We start from the raw sequence: 24,060 nt of genomic DNA, 5'->3' as shown, positions 1-24,060 counted from the left end.
TGAGTGAGCGTCCGCGCCGGTTTTCACACGTGAAGCGGTCTGAGGTGGATCTCGACATGTGATGTCATTCTGTCCGGCAGATATTGACGAGTGCGACCGGCAGCCGTGTGGAAACGGCACCTGTAAGAACACCGTGGGCTCCTACAACTGTCTGTGCTTCCCCGGCTTCGAGCTCACGCACAACAACGACTGCATGGGTGAGTCAGACACAATCACACACGTCACACTGACTGGACTGTTACACTCTGACCAGAATATGACTATAGTTTTTCCACAATGAATCTGATTCACTGATTAAAACTTAGTTTTAAAATTTGTAAGTTTGACCATTTAAACTCTTTAAATACATAATTAACAATTTAATATTGTAAAAAAAAAAAAAAAACTAAAATGTTTCCTTTCCTTTAATGAAAATAAAACTTTGCCATTTTAAAATGCACATAAACACATTTATTTTGTATTGCAATTTTTACCATTTAAAGTTTTGAAATCATATAAAAATGCACAATTAAAAATCTTGAATATATGCATAAATTTGCATATGTCAGCAGTAATATAGACCCCACAGGTGTTTATTTAAGACAAAATGTCCAAAGAGAAAATATATTTTTGCATTTATTTCATTAAATATTTTTACAGAAGATATAATAAAATAAATGCTTAATTAAACTTCTTTTTTTAAGATAAAACCTCAAGATTTTATTTTTTTTTTAAAAACATTTACTAAAATAAGGCAGAAAGCATGTGCATTTATTTTAAGACAAAATATGCAAAGAGAAAATATATTTTTGGACTTAATTTATTAAATAATTTTACAAAAGATTTAATATAATGCACATGATTTCAGCCTTTTTTAAAATAAAATGTCAACAGAGAAAATATATTTCTGCATTTATTTTATTAAATATATTTTTACAGATTTAATAAAATAAATACATACTTTCTGCCTTTTTTAAGATAAAATATCCATTAAAATGCCAAAGAAAGAATAAATTTTTTCATTTATTTTATGAAATATTTAGCTTTCTGCACTTTTTAAGCTAAAATGCCAAAGAGAAAATATTTTTTTGTTACAAAATATTTACTAAAAAAGGCAGAAAGCATGTGCATTTATTTTAAGACAAAATATGCAAAGAGAAAATGTTTTTGCATTTATTTTATTAAATACTTTTACAAAAAATGTAATATAATGCACGATTTCTGCCTTTTTAAGATAAAACGTTAAAAGAGAAAATGTATTTCTGCATTTATTTTATTAAATATATTTTTTTACAGATTTAATAAAATAAATACACATGATTTCTCTTTTTTTTTAAGATAAAATACCCATTAAAATGCCAAAGAAAGAATATATTCTTCCTTTTATTTTATTAAATATTTTGTTCTGCATTTTTAAGCTAATATACCAAAGAGAAAATATATTATTGCATATATTTTAATTATTTTTTAGAAAAAAAAATTACAAAGCATTAAGCATTTTAAGACAAAATGTCCAAAGAGAAAATATACTTTTGCATTTATTTTATTAAATATTTTTACAAACGCACATGCTTTTTGCTATTTTTTAAGATAAGATGCCAAAGAGAAAATATATTTTTGCATTAAGCAAAATCCAAAATGTTTTTGAAAAATGAGATATGCGAAATACTGTGTATGAGCAAAGAAATGTGCTACGTAAATGGCAAAAATAATGTAATGTTGGCTGTTTATGAACATTTTGTAGTTGAAGTGGCCAAATATTGCAATATTGATCATCATTCATCTTTGATTCTAATAGCAGCTGTGGATCTGTGTGTATTAAAGCATACATACTTAATCAAGCGGAGGTAGTTTATCATGACGTGTCAGCGTTTTGAAAGGTTTATGTGGCGTGTGTGTGACAGATATCGACGAGTGCAGCGTTCATGCCAGTCAGGTCTGCAGGAACGGCCAGTGCATCAACAGCATGGGCTCCTTCAAGTGTCTGTGTCTGGACGGATATAACCTGACGCCGGACGGCAAGAACTGCGTCGGTAAGAGCCAATAAACCTGCTTTACAATCCTCACCATTGATCCCTAAAACCTTTCTATTGATCCACAAGCCTTTCCTGTTCACCCAGAACGAGTTTGGATAGACTGACCCTGACAGGAAGTTAATTACACACCTACAGATCCATACAGTCCATCCAGAAAGTGCTAGCAGATCTCCAGAGGAAACACTGAGCTTTACTCTTAACAAGTAGAGCTATAGTGTGACAAAATAAGAGTCTCAGTGCTAGTCCCCACACAGCTGCTGCTAGCAAAAGAAATATTAACATTTACAGTAAAATATAATTGTTCATAAATTTTCTTTTGTTTAAAATTGTTATTTTGCAATTGAATTAGATGACAGCGTGTTTTATTAGTTGTAATTTTCAGAGCAGCTTCCTCAACATGAATGTGTGTATAATCTGGTGTACATCTAGTAAAGTGTGTGTTTGTGACGGGTCAGATATCAACGAGTGTGTGACGCTGCCGGGCGCCTGCCAGCCGGGAACCTGCCAGAATCTGGACGGATCCTTCCGCTGCATCTGTCCTCCCGGATACGAGGTGCAGAACGACAAGTGTGTTGGTAAGTTCACAGTCGCTCACGTTCCACAATTAAATATTTACCCACGACCCGCTCTGACCCGTCCCATCTGCCGCCAGGGTCCCGTAGGCCGTGATTTGCATGTCCTTCTACCTTTTTCTGTGTTTTTTCCTCCACAGACATCAACGAGTGCAACGTGGAGCCAAACATCTGTCAGTTCGGCACGTGTAAAAACACGCCGGGAAGCTTCCAGTGCATCTGCCAGCCTGGCTTCGTCCTGTCCGACAACGGTCGCCGCTGTTTCGGTAAGAGATCGCGCTCGGATCAGACCACATACTGGACAGTTATAGTTCCCTAAAATCTGATTGGACGAAGCCAAACTGATCTTAATAAATACATCTGTGTGTCATTTATTGTAGAAATCTGTTTTTGATCTGTTTTTTTTGTTTTGTTTTGTTTTTGTTAGTAACATAAATACTGTATTTACAGTTAGATATCTATTTTATATATTAATCATATTTTATGTTTTATAGAATGTTGCTGTTTATAACTATTATTTGATATAATATTATTATTATTTAATGTGTTTTATTAGTTGTGTAAATTTATGTATTCATAAATATGCTTTTAAGTATTGATTTACATATTTTAAATATATTATATTTTATTATATATATTTATATTAGTAATATAAATATATTTTATGTTTTGCTAACACACATATAATAAGTTTCCATTAGTTTACGATAGTTAATAACATTAAATAACATTTGTTACAGGATTTTTTTTAATCTTTGATAACTGTTCTTTTTGTTTTTGTTTACAACATAAATATTTACAATTAAATATCTATTAATCATTTTTTATGATTTATAGAATATGTTGCCATTCATAACTATTATTTTATGTAATAATAAGTGTTTTATTAGTTGTATTTAACATGAATTTGTTTTACATATAAATATTTCTAAAAAAGATTTTAGATATTTCTAGAAAAGATATTTCTAGAATTTTTTTAAAAATATTATATTACTAATAATTTCATATAATGTTTTATATAATACAAAGCCATTAAATAATACATTTCCATTAATAACTATTATTGTATTCACTTATTATTTGATGTAAATAAAATAATAGTGCTTTAATAGTTGTGTAAAATAAAAATATTAATAAATATACATGTAAATATTGATATTTTGCAATTGAACAGGATGTTTTATGAGTTGTATTTAGCATGTAATTATGTTTTACATAAAATAAGATGTATATATTTTATATAAAGTTCTTTATAATACATTTCCATTTATAACTACAGTTATTTAAAATAATAGTCTTTTATTAAATTTAAATGTTCATAAATATGAATTTGTTTAAATATTGATATTTTGTAGTTTAATTGGATCAAATATGCTCTTTTATTAGTTGTATTTAGCATGAATTTATGTTTTACATATAAATATTTATGAATATACATATTTTAAATAAATTTTATATTAGTCATATATTTTATATGATTTCATATATTTTATATAATGTTTTGGTCTCATTAAATGATGAGACCAAAACATGCATTAAATAATAATGCATTCAATTTGATGCATTAAATAATAACATTAACAACGCAGTGCATTTGTGGCAGTATTTATTCAGTTGTTCTTGTCAGCTCAGGTCCATTAAATTATATTAACAGACATCTTTTAGATTTTAACAATGTTTTAGTAAGAGTTGGTGTTAATGATTGTATTTTTATTGTTAATGTAGAGTATTGATGAACATGAGTGTGTTTTTCATGCCCTCAGACACGCGCGAGAGCTTCTGTTTCACGCGCTTTGAATCGGGTAAATGTACGGTGCCCAAACCGCTGAACACCACCAAAGCCAAGTGCTGCTGCAACCTGCTGCCGGGCGAGGGATGGGGCGACCCCTGCGAACTCTGCCCGCGCGAGACCGAGGGTCAGTCACGCTTCACCATCCACCCTCTGCTGCTCACGTGACGCTCACACATGACCAGAATATTTATTTCAGTTAAATGAATGTAGTATGTTAGTTTGATGTGATGTTTTTTTTATTTAATATTTTGTATTTTTAGGGGATTTTATGGTACCAAATTATATTTATGCTTTATGAGCGTAGACCTGAAAATGAAATCTCGCTTGGCCTCTTTTTAAAGAAGACGCTTGGCAGATTATTAATAAATTCAAATTTAGTAATTACACCGAGAAATCGGACATTTCATGTCTCCATATGTTTATGAACATCAGAATGTCTTCTGTGTGTTTGACATGTTTCTGTCCCTTTCTCAACCACAGCTGCGTTTCACACGTTGTGTCCCTACGGTCATGAGGCCGTCCCGAATCCCATAGGACGCGAAGGTGAGAAAACTTCAACTTCTGTCAACTAAAGCACTTATCCTTCCCGCCAACCCCGGTGATAACGTCCTCTCTGCCTCCACAGACATGAACGAGTGCGTGGAGAACCCGGGCATCTGCGGCAACGGCCTGTGCATCAACACCGACGGCTCGTTCCGCTGCGAGTGTCCCTTCGGCTACAACCTGGACTACACCGGCGTCAACTGCGTGGGTGAGTTCACGTTGAAACTACATGTGCTAAACACGCAACACATTCCCAGCAAGCATTTTCTCTCTCCTCAATGAAAGCGGGAAGGTTGTAGGTTCAAATCCCATCGGTGGATCGTAAACTGCACCTTTACTGATCGTTGTTGGTCCGATGTTTTTTGTCCTCTTCACAGATACGGACGAGTGCTCCATCGGAAACCCTTGTGGAAACGGCACGTGCTCAAACGTTCCTGGCGGTTTCGAGTGTTCCTGTCAGGAGGGCTTTGAACCCGGACCCATGATGACCTGTGAAGGTACGCTAGATATTAGCTAAAGTGTGTTTCACAAAACAGACAGACAGTCACATGGAAACTCTAATTGTTTTCTCGTCCAATCTGTGCTTATTTTGTGTCTCCAGACATCAACGAGTGCGCCGTGAACCCGCTCCTCTGCGCTTTCCGCTGCGTCAACACCTTCGGCTCGTACGAGTGCATGTGTCCCACGGGATACGTGCTGCGCGACGACAACCGGATGTGCCGAGGTGAGAACACACCGCCCGCTGCTTTCTGCCAATATCAGCCATCCACTCGTGTCAACATCACATACAGGCCACGATGTGGGCTTTAAATGCAGTCGATAAGCCATCAATCTCTCTCTTTTCAGACCAGGATGAGTGCGCTGAAGGCCTCGATGACTGTGCGTCCAGAGGCATGGCCTGCAAAAACCAGATCGGCACCTTCATGTGCATCTGTCCGCCGGGCATGACGCGTCGCCCTGATGGAGAAGGCTGCATGGGTGAGAAACCAGCGTGTGTGTGTGTAGGTGTGAATGTGTCTGACACGGCAAACCAGAAGCTCTAAAGATAGAATCAGGCCTCTATGTTGTCAAGGGAAAATACACCGATCAGGCATAACATTATGATCACTGACAGGTGAAGTGAATAACACTGATTATCTCTTCATCACGGCACCTGTTAGTGGGTGGATATATTAGGCAGCAAGTGAACTTTTTGTCCTCAAAGTTGATGTGTTAGAAAATGGGCAAGCGTTTTGAGCGAGTTTGACAAGGACCAAATTGTGATGGATAGACGACTGGGTCAGAGCATCTCCAAAACTGCAGCTCTTGTGGGGTGTTCCCGGTCTGCAGTGGTCAGTATCTATCAAAAGTGCTCCAAGGAAGGAACAGTGGTGAACCGGAGACAGGGTCATGGGCGGCCGAGGCTCATTGATGCACGTGGAGATCGAAGGCTGGCCCGTGTGGTCCGATCCAACAGACGAGCTACTGTAGCTCAAATTGCTCAAGAAGTTAATGCTGGTTCTGATAGAAAGGTGTCAGAATACACAGCTTTGGGCAATGTTCTGCTGGGAAACCTTGGGTCCTGCCATCCATGTGGATGTTACTTTGACACGTACCACCTACCTAAGCATTGTTGCTGACCATGTACACCCTTTCATGGAAACGGTATTCCCTGGTGGCTGTGGCCTCTTTCAGCAGAATAATGTGCCCTGCCACAAAGCAAAAATGGTTCAGGAATGGTTTGAGGAGCACAACAACGAGTTTGAGATGTTGACTTGACCTCCAAATTCCCCAGATCTCAATCCAATCGAGCATCTGTGGGATGTGCTGAACAAACAAGTCCGATCCACGGAGGCTCCACCTCGCAACTTACAGGACTTAAAGGATCTTCTGCTAACATCTTGGTCCAGATACCACAGCACACCTTCAGGGGTCTAGAGGAGTCCATGCCTCGACGGGTCAGGGCTGTTTTGGCAGCAAAAGGAGGACGAACATAATATTAGGAAGGTGGTCATAATGGTATGCCTGATCGGTGTATATGATAATTCAAGCGAACAAACTTATGATTTCCACCTAAAATGGACTAAAAAACATGTCTGCAGACCATAATATTGACTTGAAATTTATCCTTTTTTACTTGAGTCAGTGAGCAACCATTTTGCAGTGAAATCGCAACATCTTAGCAACCACATAGCAACAGCCTGCCATTGTGGTGACAGAAAAATGTAAAAATATGAATTGTTTTTATTGGAGTAACAGTGAATGTAGAATTATTGTAAATATTGTATTTTGTCAAACTATATTTACTAGGATAAATTTTAATGTGGATTTTAAGAATATTTATATAATAATAATAATTTAATATTTTATGCAAAATTAATATAAATAAAAATATATAATAGTAATAATTTATAATAATTTAATATTCTATGCTATATGGATATAAAAGCAAATACAATAATAATATGAATAATAATATTTTTATATAATAATAATAATTACATTTTGAGCAGTATTATGCCGTTAAAATACAGAATATTTTTATTTGATGATCCCTAAACAATTTTCTATATCATGTGCTTGATATAATTTACATTTTCAAGTAATTTTCTCCCTTTTGTATAGTAAGTGTATAGTCTTCAGAAAATAAATGCAGTAACTATTGTATTTTGTCAAATTATATTTACTAGGGTCATTCTTTTTAAATACGCATTTGTAATAATATTTAATAATAATAATAATAATAATAATAATAATAACAACAAATACAATATATAGAATATTTATATAATCTTTTATGTATATATAATAATGTAATATTTTATGCAATATTAATATAAAATAAAGCAAATAAAATAAATATAATAATATTATTTAATATTTTATATATTCATAAAATAATAATAATAACAATCATCATCATGGTAATTAGTCATATTTTGAGCAATATTATGCAATTAAAATCTCTAATATTTTTATTTGATGTTACCTAAACCATTTTCTGTAGATCTCAGCCTTGATATAATTTAGATTTTGCAGTAGTTGTGTCACTTTTCCACAGTATGCAGATTGTGCATTAGCTCGCTCTCTTGTTGCATAATCCGCCTCACTAGATCATCCTTCTCTCTCTCTCTCTCTCTCTCTCTCTCTCTCTCTCTCTCTCTCTCTCCTCCTCTGCATGTTACCTTGGCAGACCTTAACGAGTGCCGCAGCAAGCCAGGGATCTGCAAGAACGGCCGCTGTGTCAACACGGTGGGCAGCTACCGCTGCGAATGTAACGAGGGTTTCGAGCCAAGCTCCACGGGCACAGAGTGCATCGGTAAGAGCGAGCGGCCAATCAGAACGCGGCTGACGGCGACGGGTCACATTTGGGGACACGTGTTCACATGAAACTGAATTCTAAAACTGAATCAAATCACCAACTCATTTCGTCCGCCGTCTAACCATTATCCCGGCACTTGTTGTTGGCAGATAACAGGAAGGGCTTCTGTTTCACGGAGGTCCTGCAGACGATGTGCCAGCAGTCGTCCACTAACCGAAACACCGTCACCAAGTCGGAGTGCTGCTGTAACGGCGGCCGCGGCTGGGGATCGCTGTGTGAGCTCTGCCCTCTGCCCGGCACCGTACAGTACAAGAAGATGTGTCCGCTCGGCCCGGGATACACCACCGACGGCAGAGGTTAGAGAGCTCAGCCAGAATATACTTCTGTATGTCTTTAAAGAGATTTCATAGAGCAGCAATGGGAAAAAATGAAAACATTTGACCAATCTCTCTGTGTGTCAGATCACTGCTTCTTTTGGACCAGTGCGATGATGTGCAGTGGCTGAACTCAATTAAAGCAATTCATTTAATATTTGTATTTTTGTAATAATTTAATGTATTTATTAAACAAAATATTACATAGAAATATGTATAACTTTTCATATTTACAGTACAATTATGAATGTTTTCATTCATGCATTTTTAAAATAATTTAAATGATGTATCATAACATTCTGACAAAATTATTTTAATGTATTTGATAAATAGATCAATTTAGAAAATATTTATATTTACAGTATAATTATGAATGTTTAAATTCATGCATTTTAAAATAATTTAAAACAATAAATTATGTATAATGATGTTTGGACAAAATGTTAATAATTTTGTAATATTCTAATGTATTTGTTAAATCAATTTAGAAAATATTTATAACTTCATATTTACAGTATAATATTGAATGTTTACATCCATGCATTTTTACATAATTTAAAATAATAAATTATCATTAAAATAATTTATTGACAAAATGTTAATTTTTGGTAATATGTATTTGAGTAGATCAATTTAGAAAATATATTTATAACTTTTCTTTCTGAATGTTTACATTCATGCATTTTAAAATAATTTATAATAGTAAATTATGTATCATAATTTTTGGACAAAAATGTTAATTATTTTTAATACTGCAATGTATTTATTAAAAATATACATTTAATCAATATGTATTACTTTTCATATTTATAATAATGAGTGTTCACATTCATGCATTAGGGTTAGAATAATAGGGTTATAATAATAAATTATCATAATTTTTGGACAAGCCAATTTTTTGGTATATTTTGATGTGAATATATTTGACTAGTAATGTACATTAGAAATATTTTAATATGTATATTCATGTTTTTATTAATATTTCTATTTTAATTTTATTGCTAATTAAATTTATAAATCACATTAAATTGAATATTCATATTAATATGTTTTTTTTTTTTTAAGTGCTAAAGATGTTTAGTAGGCATTTCTTTGGTAGATTTAAAAATTTATATTTGGATTTTTTTCCATATTGCATCTGTTTTTCAGACATCAACGAGTGTGAGGTGATGCCCAACCTGTGTAAGAACGGTCAGTGCATCAACAGTGTCGGCTCCTTCCGCTGCCATTGCAACGTGGGTTATACCGATGACTTCACTGGCACTTCCTGTGTCGGTACGTTGTCCACTCTAACTGTAACCCTTATTTAAGACAAATAAATAAAGTGTGATACTGTTCTGAAAGCCTGTTTTTTGATGCCCTATCAGCAAAACATTATGCCTTTCTCATTGATGCTTTCCAATTAGATATGGACGAATGCTCTCAGTCACCCAAACCGTGTAACTTCCTGTGCAAGAACACTGAAGGCAGTTACCTGTGCTCATGTCCCAGAGGATACATCCTACAGCCTGATGGGAAGACCTGCAAAGGTTAGTTCATAATTAATGGGTACCATTCCTGCTTGTAGGGATAAGATCGGATTAGAAATCTGGTCGTAGTAATAATCCATCCCAATGACAAACCCAATGTCAAGACGTGTGCTAATATGAAATATGACTTATTTTGTCCCAGACTTGGACGAGTGCTCAACCAAGCAACACAACTGTCAGTTCCTGTGTGTCAACACGATCGGTGGTTTCACCTGTAAATGCCCCACGGGCTTCACGCAGCACCAGACGGCCTGCATAGGTGAGTGATGTGAACTCAAACCGCCCCGCTAACATGCATAGCCTAGAGCCTAAATAATTGAGCAGGTCATTTGGAGCTAAAATTGCCTCGATGCTTCATCTCTCAGACAACAACGAATGCAGCAATCAGCCAAACGTGTGCGGTTCCCGCGCCTCCTGCCTGAACACCCCCGGCAGCTTCAACTGCGAGTGTCAGAAGGGCTTCTCTCTGGACACCACTGGACACAACTGTGATGGTTGGTTTTACATTTGGGGCCCATATGAAATATTTTTGCACTTATGTGACTGGCACCAATCTTGAGATTGACCCCAGAACCACCCCGGATATATTAGAATCGCATGCCAACCTGAGATCAGTTTTCTTCTATTTTTACAGATGTTGATGAATGTGGCGGAAACCACCGGTGCCAGCACGGTTGCCAGAACATGCTGGGAGGATATCGCTGCGGCTGCCCGCAGGGTTATGTTCAGCATTACCAATGGAACCAGTGTGTGGGTATGTCCTTTGACATGGATGGCACAACAAAAAAGCACAGCGGTTTTACATTGCGGATTTCTCATTCCTGTGTCTTCCTTCCACACAGACGAGAACGAATGCGCCGGTAACCAAGTGTGTGGGTCAGCGTCTTGCTATAACACTCTGGGCAGCTATAAGTGCGTGTGCCCATCAGGTTTCGACTTTGAGGCTGCTGCTGGCGGCTGCCAGGATGTTAATGAATGCTCCATGGGCAGTAACCCTTGCAGCTATGGCTGCTCCAACACAGATGGTGGATACTTGTGCGGATGTCCTGGGGGCTTCTACCGAGCAGGACAAGGGTGAGTATTTAGGCTAGTCTAAAGACTGTTCTCATTTGAACATTGCATGTTAACTCTGAATTAGACTTTTATGCCAGGAGTGTCCAATCCTGCACCCGGAGGGCAGCTTTTATGCAGAATTCAGCCCCAACTTTCTCCAGCAAACATGTCTGGATGTTTCTAGTTTCTAGTAACCCTAAAGTCCTTCATTAGCTAGTTGAGGATCTAAAGTCTGTAGGAAGGTTCTTATTTGAACAATGCAAGTGAACTCTGGATTACCGGAGATTACTTTATGGCAGGAGTGTCCAATCCTGCTCCCGGAGGGCCGCTTTTATGCAGAGTTCAGGTCCAGCCTTCTCCAGCGCAGATGTCTGGATGTTTCTAGTAACCCTAAAAAATTCATTAGCTAGTTCAGGAGTTAAAGTCTGTAGGAAGGTTCTTATTTGAACATTGCAAGTTAACTCTGGATTACCGGAGTTCATTTTATTCCAGCTTTTATGCAGAGTTCAGCTCCAACCTTCTCCAGCGCACATGTCTGGATGTTTCTAGTAACCCTAAAGACCTTCATTAGCTAGTTCATGAGCTAAAGTCTTTAGGAAGGTTCTTATTTGAACATTGCAAATTAACTCTGGATTACCAGAGGTCATTTTATGCCAGGAGTGTGTAATCCTGCTCCTCGAGGGCCGCTTTTATGCAGAGTTCAGGTCCAGCCTTCTCCAGCGCACATGTCTGGATGTTTCTAGTAACCGTAAAAAATTTCATTAGCTAGTTCAGGAGTTAAAGTCTGTAGGAAGGTTCTTATTTGAACATTGCAAGTTAACTCTGGATTACCGGAGTTCATTTTATGCCAGGAGTGTCCAATCCTGCTTCTGAAGGGCTGTTTTTCTGCAGAGTTCAGCTCCAACCTTGTCTGGATGTTTCTAGTAACCCTAAAGACCTTCATTAGCTAGTTCATGGGCTAAAATCTTTGAGAAGGTTCTTATTTGAACATTACAAGTTAACTCTGGATTACCAGAGTTCATTTTATTCCAGCTTTTATGCAGAGTTCAGCTCCAACCTTTTCCAGCGCAAATGTCTGGATGTTTCTAGTAACCCTAAAGACCTTCATTAGCTAGTTCAGGAGGTAAAGTCTGTAAGAAGGTTCTTATTTGAACATTGCAAGTTAACTCTGGATTACCAGAGTTCATTTTATGCCAGGAGTGTCTAATCCTGCTCCTGGAGGGCCGCTTTTCTGCAGAGTTCAGGTCCAGCCTTCTCCAGCACACATGTCTGGATGTTTCTAGTAACCCTAAAGACCTTCATTAGCTAGTTCATGAGCTAAAGTCTGTAGGAAATTCTTATTTGAACATTGCTGGTAATCCAGAGTTAACTTGCAGTGTCCAATTCTGCTCCCCTAGGGCCGCTTTTATGCAGAGTTCCAGTCCAACCTTCTCCAGCACACATGTCTGGATCTAGGTTTCTAGTAATCCTGAAGACCTTCATTAGCTAGTTCAAGAGCTAAAGTCTGTAGGAAGGTGGCCTTCCAGGTGCAGGATTGGACACTCAAATATTTTTAACATCCACTATATAGCCAAAAGTACGTTGACACCGGGTGTGCCTCATGAAAAGTGAAGCTGCGGGCTCTTTGATTGCCCCCTGGTGGCTGGATGCAGTACAGGTCATAAACCTCGCCCTCTCCATGCAAGCGAACGGGACTTGAGTCAAAACAAAAAAATAAATTACGTTTCAAATAAAATTTTCCGAAAGATGGTTTTGGTCATTTAAGGTAGTTGTTATCACGCTGATATATATTCAATTGTTCGTTTTTGTGATAAGTTTGATTTTAGCTAGCAATTTGATGCTATAGAAACGGGGCGTGTCGTCATGATTGACAGTTGTGATTGACAGCTTCTCTGAGGACTGGCGGAGCTTCGAGGGGAGATTGAAGATATATAACTAACTATTAATTTTTGATTTCTGTGTTGTTTCACACCGACAAAATGAGTTGTTCAGCAGTAAACTGTACTGACCGACCTACAGGATCTGACGGATCACTGAACTTTTTTTGGTAACGTTAAATGTGGGCTTTATAAGCGAATTAATAAATGTTATTAGTTAAGATAACACGCCTAACGTTAGCCATGTCGGGAAAAACCAGGTGATTGTTATCTGGCAGTTACTAATTATTTTTATGGGTATAAAATAATAATTAGCAGGACAAAACTAATGATAGCCTACTCTAATTAATTATAGAGCACTGTCTACAGCAATCGATCTCCTGTAATGTTAGTTCAACTTTATTTAAAATGGCAGGACCGTTTATGACATTTTAGAGTTGTTTCTAGTGGCATATTATATTGAGTTTATCTACTGAATTTGCTGTTTCAAAAATATTATTGCTCTAGAAACAGAATAGCCTATTATTTTATAGGTAGAATTTTAAATTGCGTATAATTTATATAGCCTATTCAAAATACACCAATGATGACGCAGTCATTTGGGCGGAAGTTTGATACCGTGACTCCGCCTCCGGGCTCCACTGACGATTCCTTCTGCGCATGCCCAAGCTCCAAACTTACATTTTTCCGTAACATGTCAACGCCCATTGTCGTACGTTTTACATTCAGTTCATTACAATGGAAGGAAGCGGCGTCGCGTCGTCCATCTTTTTTTTTACAGTCTATAGTTGACACCTAAACATTCTTGAGCACTCAGAAACATTGGCAGCTTCCACTTTTCTGGGAAGGCTTTCTACTCAATGTTGGAATATGACTGCAGGATTTGCTTCTATTCAGACAAAACAGCATCTGGTACTGATCTTCGTAAGGGATTGTTTTGCAATTGACATTCCAAATTATTCCAAAAATGTTAAACAGGGTTCAGGTCTCACCTTGGTGCAGGCCAGACCTGTTAATTAAAAGAGGATGTCTACATACTTTTGTGATGTCGTATAGATCCAAATAGTTGACTGAAAGTCCAAGCAATAAATTCCACTCTTAATCCTTGTCTGAGTCTTTAGTCATTGTCCAAGTTTGGTGACAAACTCCCACATAGTCGAGCAGTAGTCTATTGCGGAGTCTGCACCAGCATAGTCTCAACATGGGTGCAAGCACCCTTCTGAATCATAAAATGGGATAGTCTATGATCTTTTGGACTCCATGAACCTATGCAAGCAAAGACAGCAAGTCTATATTAAGTGTGCTATTTGGGGCAAGGCATAAACCAGGTGTCTAGTCACTGAAGAGTTTAGCTCCAACCCCAATTAAACTCACCTGAACCATAAAGGTCTTCAGGATAACTACACAATTCCCCCAAGTATTTTGGGACAAGTTGGAGCTAAACTCTACAGGATGTTGGCCCTCCAGGACCAGGTTTGGAAATTCCTGGCCTAGACTGAGTTACACAGGTGAAAAGCAAGTGTAATGTTTCAACTTTTTCTTTTCTAGGCACTGCATCACAGGAGCGGGCTTCCAGGGTCAGTTCGGCTCGGAGGGAGTGGATGATGAAGAGTCACTTTCACCGGAGGCCTGCTATGAATGCAAGATCAATGGTGACCTGGGAAAGAAAGGCCGTAATAGGCGCAATGCTGGTGATAATGAGCTCAAGGTATTTTTGAGGCTGTGGTTGTGTCGCTATCGCTATGGCCACATACACTCTGCTATCCCTGACCCTAGATTAAAGGGTTATAAAAGTCTATCAAGAGTTTCAACAAATGTTTCCAACTGCTCTGTTCTGCCCTCAGGAGACGGTGAGCATGGCCAGCATGGATGTTCAGACCTCCATCCCCATGAACCTGAGTCTGGCGCAGCTACAAAACAAAGAACCCCTCCTTGAGTTGCTTCCAGCTCTGGAGCCGCTTGAGCACCATGTGCGCTACGTCATAACGCACGGAAACCAGGGCGAACACTTCCGCATCCTGGAGCGCCGTGACGGGAAGAGCGTTCTGCGGCTGGGCCGGAAGCCACCCGCTCCAGGTTTGTACCGCCTGGAGATCGCCAGCATGCGCCTGTTTGGTCCCCGCAAACTTCAGGACCTGGAAGACCAGCACGACAGCGACTACTTGCTGGGCGAGATCGGTGATGCACTGCGCATCAAGCTGCACATCCACCTGCACTGAGACTGACCCTTGACCCCATGCCCTTCACTGCAGGGCGTAAGCTCTGAGAGACTGTGTCCATTTACCGCCATGTTTTGGATTTTTTTTTTATTTGCCGTCCTTTCGTGTCAATGCCCACTGATTCTACCAAGTTTGGTGGAAAATGTACACATACCACCTTAAATTAGCAGAAGTGCGTTAGCACTAGTATTAGCATCCACTTTTACCGGAGGGACAATCAGAAATATTAGTCGCGAGGACGATTTAATTTTAGTATGGCTATTACAGTTGTAAACTGTCAAATTTATCACGAAATGACATTTTAGTCTTTAATGCACTTAAAACACTGCATTAAAGACAATGAAGAAAAATATCATGACTATTCACTCACCTCATTTTCTCAAAATGCAAACTGGGGTCAAAGTTTATTCCATTCAGTATTTAGAGTCATTCGTCACGTATTGTACTGTTAACGATGAAAAAAAAGGTCACACAAAGGACTGACGCAGTTTTTCAGGTTTAAACGAGAGTTGAGCATTCACACAGCTTATGGATCTCGAAAACTGATATTAAACATATACTTTTAGGTTTCTGGGACTTTCTGGAGTGTTTGCATGAGCTGCCACATCGCGTTACCTCATTTTACACACAAATACGTACAGCAGTTAGTACAGGAGTGGTGCTAAACGCTCAATTTGCACTGGGGCTCCTCTGCATTTTTAATCAGGGAAAATTCATTCCAAAAATGGCAACATCCAAAGTGTTTTCGAATATGCATGTGATGTAGAACAAACCTGGCATTCACACATGCAATTCAAACAATTTTCTTCTTCATACTTGTGTGCTCAATGCTCTTTTCGGTGTATTTGACAAAGACGCTAACAGAGCAAACAGAGCACATACGAATGGAGAACTGGAAGCCTGCTGGGTAAACCAACCAGATGCCATTTGTGATTGCAGCTGGAGACGTGCAGTCTCATTGGTACACAAGGATTGTTTGGCAAGCTGTCCTCCAAAATACTCCAGATGTGGACATGCAAACACAACTTTTCAACTTGTGTGGAAACGACAAACTGACCCCCATTTCTTAGTTTCTCAGTAAATCACAAGGTGCTATGATTCCAACATGCTTGATTTGTGGATTTCAAACGTGACATTTTTTCAAAGGTCTTTTGTGTTTTAGTTTTTTATTTTGTGTGATTGTCTTTTGTACTGTCTCAATGCTGAAAAAAAAAAAAAATCAATACTATCAAAGCTTGTTGAAAATTTAAATTGTATATTTTAAAGTGAAATGTAGATTTCGTTTGTATTTCTTTTTGTGTATTCTTGAGCATCAAGACCGCCAAACCAAATATTTACTTGTAAACATTAGATGAATAGCCTTTAAGAGCTGTTGACTTTGTTTTTCCTCTGAAGACGGACAATTAATGATCACAGCGTCCTTAATTAACGGTCACCGAGCACTACGTGACAGACGTCACTGTTTACATGAGCTTGTCCATCGATCATCTAAACGCATCATTTGAATAATACTGTTGTTTATTGCGACGACCTGAAACATTGGACTGTTTTTAAATGCTGTGCCCTGAATTTAATCTTCAGGACATTTGATTTAAACATTTAGGCAATATACATGTTCTGGTGCTAGAACGATGAAATAGTTTCTTGAACATCAAAGTAACTGCACTGTACGACAGCCTGAGCTATATTTATGCATAACCATTTGTCTAACATGGGAACTTTGTATACTTTCATATCTTTTCTGTTTTTGTTGATGCCACTACATGTAAAAGAGCAAATGTGCGTGACTGTACTGTATGTCAAAAATCAGCAGCAAACTTGAAATAGTCATCAATCTAGTGTTGAGTTACGAACTTCAGACCAAAGAAAGTGGACCGGGTCGCTCAGGATAATGTCAGTTCCGATAAATCTCTAAGGTGCATTGATAAGGGCGTCTGTATGAATTTTTTGAGCCATAAAGATCCATGACGGAGAAACCTGAGCACCCAGTACACAGCTAACGAGTAATTCCAAATACATTGTTTTTATACTGTTTTCGATTGGATGCATCCATCTGTCAGATCCAAGTGATCCGCACAATGTTTGTAAACATCTGTACGAAACAACAACTGGCAATAAAACGTGGGTTCTATTTTTAAACCGTTGTCTTTCTGTTGTCTCTGTGCAAAGGCCATTTTTTGCCATGTTGAAGAGATTTAGCGGGTGTATCGAAGTAGAAATGGCTTATTGATCTCGGGAGAGTGGAAGGCAGCCACTTCGGTACACTTTGTGCTGAAGATACTGGAAGCCTTAAGTGAATAAACCCAATTTTATTTCAGACAAAAAGGAATTAGGAAAATATCCAATCTACTTACAAAACTCACAAAGTAATGCAGGCTCATCCATTTCCTGGCACATCAACACTCTTTGCGCATCGGTCCAAATGAGAGCTACAAATTCGAGACGACACATTAGCAAAAAGGGAACTCGAAATCTGAGTCGGGATATAAAAATAAAGCTTTCGCTCATTTCTAAACCTCTCTTAGCTCACGACTCAGAGAGCTTGGCAGATTAGCAAACAAACAACCAACGACATGAACACCTTTGAGATATGAGAACATATGGCTTATATATACATATAGTCAAAGAAGACAAAGGACAGGAAAGATTTAAACAGGAAAAATACAAGGATTTACACTCAGTTCTTAAAGGGTATTTTTGCTCCAAATCCAGAGCATCCTCAGAAATATAAAGTTTAGAACGGGTCTGTCGAAGGCAGCAGGTATACTGTACATCCTAGGGCTTTCCAACAACGCTGAAGATGCATTTTGCACAAAAATATCATGCTAAACAGACAAAAATCATATTTAATGGACCATAATCAGGGAAGACGGCATATTTAATTTGACACAAACAAAAACGAGGCTGTGAAGGTGGAAATGGTCTATAAAACATGAGTAGAACAAAGTGTAAATTGTTTGCAAAACCATTTCTTACGTAATTGTTTGCATTAAAATGCAGTGCTTAATTTAGCCACAGATTTTGGTGTAAATTGTTTGTTAAACCATGGTTACATGAACGAATTGCATAAAAACTTAAGGCTCAATAGGTCTCAAGGTACTAAACCATGTCATTGTTTCATTTATTAACACAAATTTTTTACACATTTTTTTTAAGTTTTTTTTTTTTTTAATTTTCGTCCACTGGAAAGTTTTTGTAAACGCATATTTCCAATGTTTCGTTGGCTGAATGATCGACATGGTGCATTAAACAAACAAACAAAAACACTGACTGATGTACATATATCCTTATTTTCAGCTGCGTTATTTTCGTCCACTGGAAAGTTTTTGTAAATGCATATTTCCAATGCTTCTTTCCAATGGCTGAACGATCGACATCATGGTGCATTAACTCTTTCCCCGCCATTGGCTTTCCGTGTTTTTACTGTTACTCGGTAAGGGTCGCTATTACACATCTCCTGAAAGAGTATAGAGTCAAAACGCATGCAAAAAAAGAAGCAGAAACAAGCGATAAAAGCATTGCTTATGCACGTTGTAGTCTTTGAAAAAACAGACAGTTTTCTTAGCTTTTTGTTCAAAATGTTGCTTTTTTATGAAACTTACCCACAGTGAAGTTTTGATAAAAAAAGAATGCATGAAGCTAGAAAAAAACTGAGTTTTTTGTTAAAAGCAAAGGCTCTGTTCTTTCTTTTGATATACTGCAAGTTCAGACATTCATAAAACAAAATATTCTATCTTGACGGAAACCCTGTGGACTAATGCATCATTTTGTTAATGTAATGTTTTAACATTTCTTCATCATACTTTGCAATTCAATGCAAACAGGTCTGATATGGGATGGGATTGGTTGTGATGTTATTTATGTTTTTTTTTTTTTTTCTTTTCCCCCTTTAATTTTGATTGTTTTCTTTGTATTTGTATAGGTAAAGAGACGTAATCTCTAAGATTGCAAATTCATTTGTAAAAGTTGTCTCCCAATTAAAAAAAAATATTCTGGGGCCATTAAAATTTTGTTCTTTTCAAAATATTGTTTTTATATGATGTCGGGGAAAGAAAAAAAACAGACATACATCTATACTCATTTTCAGTTGCATTACATTAAATATGCCGTCTACTAAGGTCCACTGAGAAGTTTCAGCATCTTTTACAATTAAGATATCTACATCAACAATGAAATATTTACAGTCGCCGACTTTGCGAAGGGTAGTAACAGTTCACAGTGAGTGTCGAGTTGGGCACCTTGAACCACTGTCTTCATGCTCCACGTGTATTCGTTGTAGACCTTGTAGACCGTCCTGAGGAAGTAGCTACAGCAGAAGAAATGGACGACCCTGTTAATTACGATGTGTTGGGAAAGTAGCGTACATTTACGCACTTGGTGTGCGTGACTTTCAAGGTGCGTTCCCTTTAGACCCTGATGTTGTTAGTGCCAGGGTTGGGCCACAGGTTGGGCTAAGGCTAAGGTTGAGGTGGCATTTTGTCTCTCGGTCGTGTGACTACACCAAGGCGTAGTCAAACTGGCCCCGCTCGAAGCCGTCCTTATGATCGGTCCAAGAGGAAGCAGGCATACGGCTGTAGGGATCCAGCAATATCCGGAAGCAACGCACCAACAGGAAAATCAAAAACAGCATCAGGAGACCAACGAATGCAAAGGCCGTCCTTTGCTCGGCGTCCCCGCCAAGAGGTGGGCTGCTGGGGACCCCGACGAACGAAGGCCCCGGCGAGAGCAGCTCATAGTCCAGCGTGGACACATCGCTCATCCTCCAGGGAGGGCGACGGCAGAACTTGCAAGCTGTCTGGAGGGTGGGTTGGATGGAGAGGTTGGCCAGATTGGTACAGTGACCGATGTGGACAATCAAGGCCAAAGTCAACCCTCTCGACACTTTTGCCTGCGTGACGGACACGCAAACTGACACAAGTGGAGCAATCAGGGACTTTGCAGCTCAAAACGACAGGCCTGGTTATTTCAGACCTGTCACATCTGATCTGACCCTCAAGTGGCACGGCGCAAGTCGATGGGACATGACACAACAGGCTGCCACAGTGGATAAAAACAGCAGCGCGTGCAGGGACTCGAGTCACACGCTCGTTTCCCGTTGCTCTTCGCTGCAGGGTTGGGGCTAATTGGTTCCAGATGGGACACGGTTTGCAGGTGTTGTCCCGACGTTGGGAGCCACTTTACGCTAAAGCAAAATCGCCCGGTGGCAAGTTTCCCATTTCTGGCTAGTGCTGAAAGTGGCAGACAGAAGAATTTCTGTCACTTAATTGGTTCAGCAGGGCACTAGATCAATACGTGAATATCTGCGAGCATTAAATGAGCCGTTTGCAGAGCAAGTTTGATTAGCGGGCTGCTGTCTGTTCAGTAGGTGCGCATTAGGTTGATGAGTCAGAGATGATCTGTTCCTTCTTGCTTGCCTCTGAATGCGTTTTTTCACACAGAAACGTCTTGTAAGGTTGGTACTATTGATCGAGTTGGGATCAGATGTAGGCGGACAGCACAGTCAAAGAAATGATGCCTTCGCTGCAGTGTTTTTGGCCTCTGGTCTGTTGTACTTCAGCCTGTAAACACACATATTCAACATTTAATTCATCACCAATAACTGTTCCTACCCAAAACCTCAAAATGAAGAAATATGATATGCTTTTCAAAAATGTATTCACTTTATAGAACTGTCTACTGAATCTTAACACAAAATATATAAAATAAATACATTTTGCATGTTTATTTTTTGGAAATACAGTAAAAATCTAAATCTCCAATCCTCCTTTTTTTACTTCCTCTGCTCTCCTTATATATGATCTCCTTCTATATGTTCCTTTCCTTCTCATTACACCCCTTCCTCTACCCACACCACCACCTTTACACTTACACCTCTTTATTTTCCCCTTCTCTTGCATGTTTTCTTGCTCTATTTATACTTTACCTTTTATATTTTCCCTATTACATAATGCAATTGTGATAAATGTGTAAACATTTGTGAAAACCGCATTTCCTGTGTTATGTATATTATTAATCAAGCAGATATCAGTTTGGGGCTAATTGAAATCATACCATGTGCATTTGATAATAGGACAAATTCCAGAGTTTTGTTTGTTGTGTTTGGACAAATGGTACATACATGTTTGTGATTTGTGTAAAGCCAATAAAAATAGCTGTGATTGTTTTTTTCCTGATATATTAAAATTTTGGTTGGATGTATGAACTATTATGAAAACATAATACAGTGTTTTGAGAAAATTATTCACATGATTCACAATTTGTGTGAAATGAATGAAAACTTACAACCTGTTTAGGACAATTACAAAGTGTTCAGATCACTGAGTTAACTGTTTTGAGAACAGTGATTCAAGTTTGGAGAAATGTGTCAAATCGATTGAGAAAAACTAATCTGAAAAATAAAATATTTTTAATATTTGAACCACATAAATATATATCTATAAATAAATTAACTTGTTAGGAATATTAATACAAATTACACACATGCATACTTTTTCTTTAGTTAGTCCAAAAACTGGTGAAAGACCGCCTCTGCAGAAGAAGATCAACGCCTACTTCTAGATCGCCTACATCCTTACTAGTGTAGCCCCGCCCACTGATTCGCGCATGATAAGTAGCAGGTAAATAACAGACGTGACGCTAACACTGGATCGAGCAACTAAGCGATAAATATTCCTTTGAAGAATGCAAAATGTTGTTCAGTGTCAGGTTGTGGAAAAACACAGATTTGCAGAGAGCCTGAAATTAAATAACAATGCTGTGCCTTCTATATTGGTGTGACGAGCAGGGCGTAACAAGAGCCGTGAGGGAACGGCGCGAGGCCGGTGTGATAACGAGTGATAACGAGCTTTGTTACAGATCATTTAATTGGTGATTAAATTATATATAGAAAGCAAATCAAAGAACGCTCCCTTTACAATCGCTGGAGCTGTCAATCAAACAGCGCCAAAACTCCTGTGAGGATCAATAAATCTCTTAATCACATTGTGTTTGCACTGTTAGTTATGAATATAATGAAAGCATTCATGAGAGTGCAGAAATCGAGTTAAAATGACGAGATCTCTGCATTCGCGCACTCAACATGTCTGTGATCAGCTACATGCTCATCACCGCAACCTTTCATGCCACGATCTAAATATAATGCTATAATCAACATCTTTAATTGGCAAAATTGAGCAAAAATAATATTTTGTCTAAAACATAACACAATATTAATTTATTTATTGAACTGTTGTATAAATTCAATATACATTTGCGGAACAAAAACAGCACTCGTGTGATATTGCACTCGTTGCTCGTGTGATATTGTTTAATTATATATTGTGATATAAATATGGGACAAAAACTCATACAGGGGCATTTTTGCCCCAATATCTTCTAGGGTCATTCTAACTGCATTATATAGACTCCATCACGCAGTGAGCTGTCCTGCTTCATGTTCGTCATCAATCAACTGTATGAATGTAAGATGATTTACACAGGTCTGGGGCGGGACATTAAATACGTTCATTTTTCCCCATAACTAATTAAATTAACACGTTAAATCAACAGCCCTGGTTTTTATATATTTTATATTTATTTATTTTATTTTAAGCATTAAAAAATGCTTTTAAGTTTTAGTTCCAGTTAATTATAATAACCCTGAGTGAAATAAGTAATAATATTCTGGATATATGATATGGGGCCAGATTTACTAACAGCTTGCGTCAGCGAAAACCCTCTTTTGGCGATAAAAAACTACTGTCGGGATTTACTAAAGACACGCAGTGCAAAATTAGCTCTGAAAAGGTGTGAACTGAGTTGTTTTTGCGGCTGACCTTATTGCATATGCATTTTGTAGGAGTTTCCCTTTCAGACGCAAAATTTATGGGAGGAGAGTATTTAAATTAATCCCGCAATACAATTTACTAGTGTTTGAGCTAGTCAATTTACTGGTATTTGTGCCATTAGCCTATTTAACGCCCCCAAAAAAGCCATTTTGCGACATGTCTGCAATTGTTGTTGTTAGGAGGAGAACACTGCAGAGAACAGAGAGCACGTGGTGGAAGGGAGAAAATATTTTCCACTCGTATTAATTTCTTTGAAATGCCAGAGGAAGACGTTATCCGAACATGTCGTTTGCCAAGCCACGTTGGCATATATATATGTACGTGTTTGTCAGATTACATGTGACAAGTTGCGCCTGTGTCGACCTGCACTTGATGAGAGCATCAGCTCTGCTTATTTGCGACCCAACGCTAATTTGCGCTGCCCTTGTTAGATTGCGTTGGTCATTATGTAAATGATGGTGACTGCGTCTGTGTTCTTTAATTTGCGCGTCAGCAGTAGATCATGCGCAAAACTTGCCACTCCCATCGGCGCATTTGTGGAATTGCGCTCTCATGCTAATTTGCCCCGTTTAGTAAATCTGGCCCATGATATAAGAAGTCCCTCTACTTGCTGAAAAGACTAATCCACCAGGGGGCAGAAGACATGAAGATCACATATAGCAGTACAGTGTTGATCATGTTAATGACGTGGAGGCTTTAGAAAGTCATGTATTAAATATGATAGAGTGAATGAATGTTTCAACGAACCCAAGCAAAACTCCCATAATTACCCTGAAATGCTGCGTAATGCTGAAACTGATTACAAAACTGTGATACCAGCAGAACTGGATGTTGTAAATGTCGTCTGTATCCATCAGCGAGGCATTTTAACGAATCATTAGCTGACTGCCGGAGGAAACCAAATAACCATTTGTGAATAATACGAGTATCATTGTCGCTAGTCTGGGATGACAGGAGAG

At 38.2% G+C, this 24,060-nt stretch overlaps 1 protein-coding gene across 2 annotated transcripts in view; it reads left to right on the top strand.

Annotated features, from left to right (window-relative positions):
- The window catches only part of fbn2b (fibrillin 2b), a 64,374-nt gene extending 46,960 nt beyond the window's left edge, over positions 1 to 17,414 (top strand). For both annotated transcript variants that reach the window (XM_051910740.1, XM_051910739.1), the window contains 20 exons: positions 81 to 197; positions 1,884 to 2,012; positions 2,471 to 2,590; positions 2,728 to 2,853; positions 4,351 to 4,503; positions 4,860 to 4,922; positions 5,005 to 5,130; positions 5,300 to 5,419; positions 5,524 to 5,646; positions 5,769 to 5,900; positions 8,095 to 8,220; positions 8,373 to 8,579; positions 9,747 to 9,872; positions 10,004 to 10,126; positions 10,269 to 10,385; positions 10,492 to 10,620; positions 10,761 to 10,880; positions 10,969 to 11,200; positions 14,605 to 14,764; positions 14,901 to 17,414. In XM_051910740.1, the coding sequence (XP_051766700.1) occupies positions 81 to 197; positions 1,884 to 2,012; positions 2,471 to 2,590; positions 2,728 to 2,853; positions 4,351 to 4,503; positions 4,860 to 4,922; positions 5,005 to 5,130; positions 5,300 to 5,419; positions 5,524 to 5,646; positions 5,769 to 5,900; positions 8,095 to 8,220; positions 8,373 to 8,579; positions 9,747 to 9,872; positions 10,004 to 10,126; positions 10,269 to 10,385; positions 10,492 to 10,620; positions 10,761 to 10,880; positions 10,969 to 11,200; positions 14,605 to 14,764; positions 14,901 to 15,275 (2,924 nt within the window). In that variant the 3' untranslated portion in view covers positions 15,276 to 17,414. The remainder of the gene's footprint in view (positions 1 to 80; positions 198 to 1,883; positions 2,013 to 2,470; positions 2,591 to 2,727; positions 2,854 to 4,350; positions 4,504 to 4,859; positions 4,923 to 5,004; positions 5,131 to 5,299; positions 5,420 to 5,523; positions 5,647 to 5,768; positions 5,901 to 8,094; positions 8,221 to 8,372; positions 8,580 to 9,746; positions 9,873 to 10,003; positions 10,127 to 10,268; positions 10,386 to 10,491; positions 10,621 to 10,760; positions 10,881 to 10,968; positions 11,201 to 14,604; positions 14,765 to 14,900) is intronic.
- Positions 17,415 to 24,060: the final 6,646 nt, after the last annotated feature.

This window comes from Ctenopharyngodon idella, chromosome 10 (assembly GCF_019924925.1).
Source record: "Ctenopharyngodon idella isolate HZGC_01 chromosome 10, HZGC01, whole genome shotgun sequence".
NCBI classification, from domain to species: Eukaryota; Metazoa; Chordata; class Actinopteri; order Cypriniformes; family Xenocyprididae; genus Ctenopharyngodon; species Ctenopharyngodon idella.
Note: the sequence above shows the minus strand (reverse complement) of the source record. Positions and strands in the feature narration are given on the sequence as shown.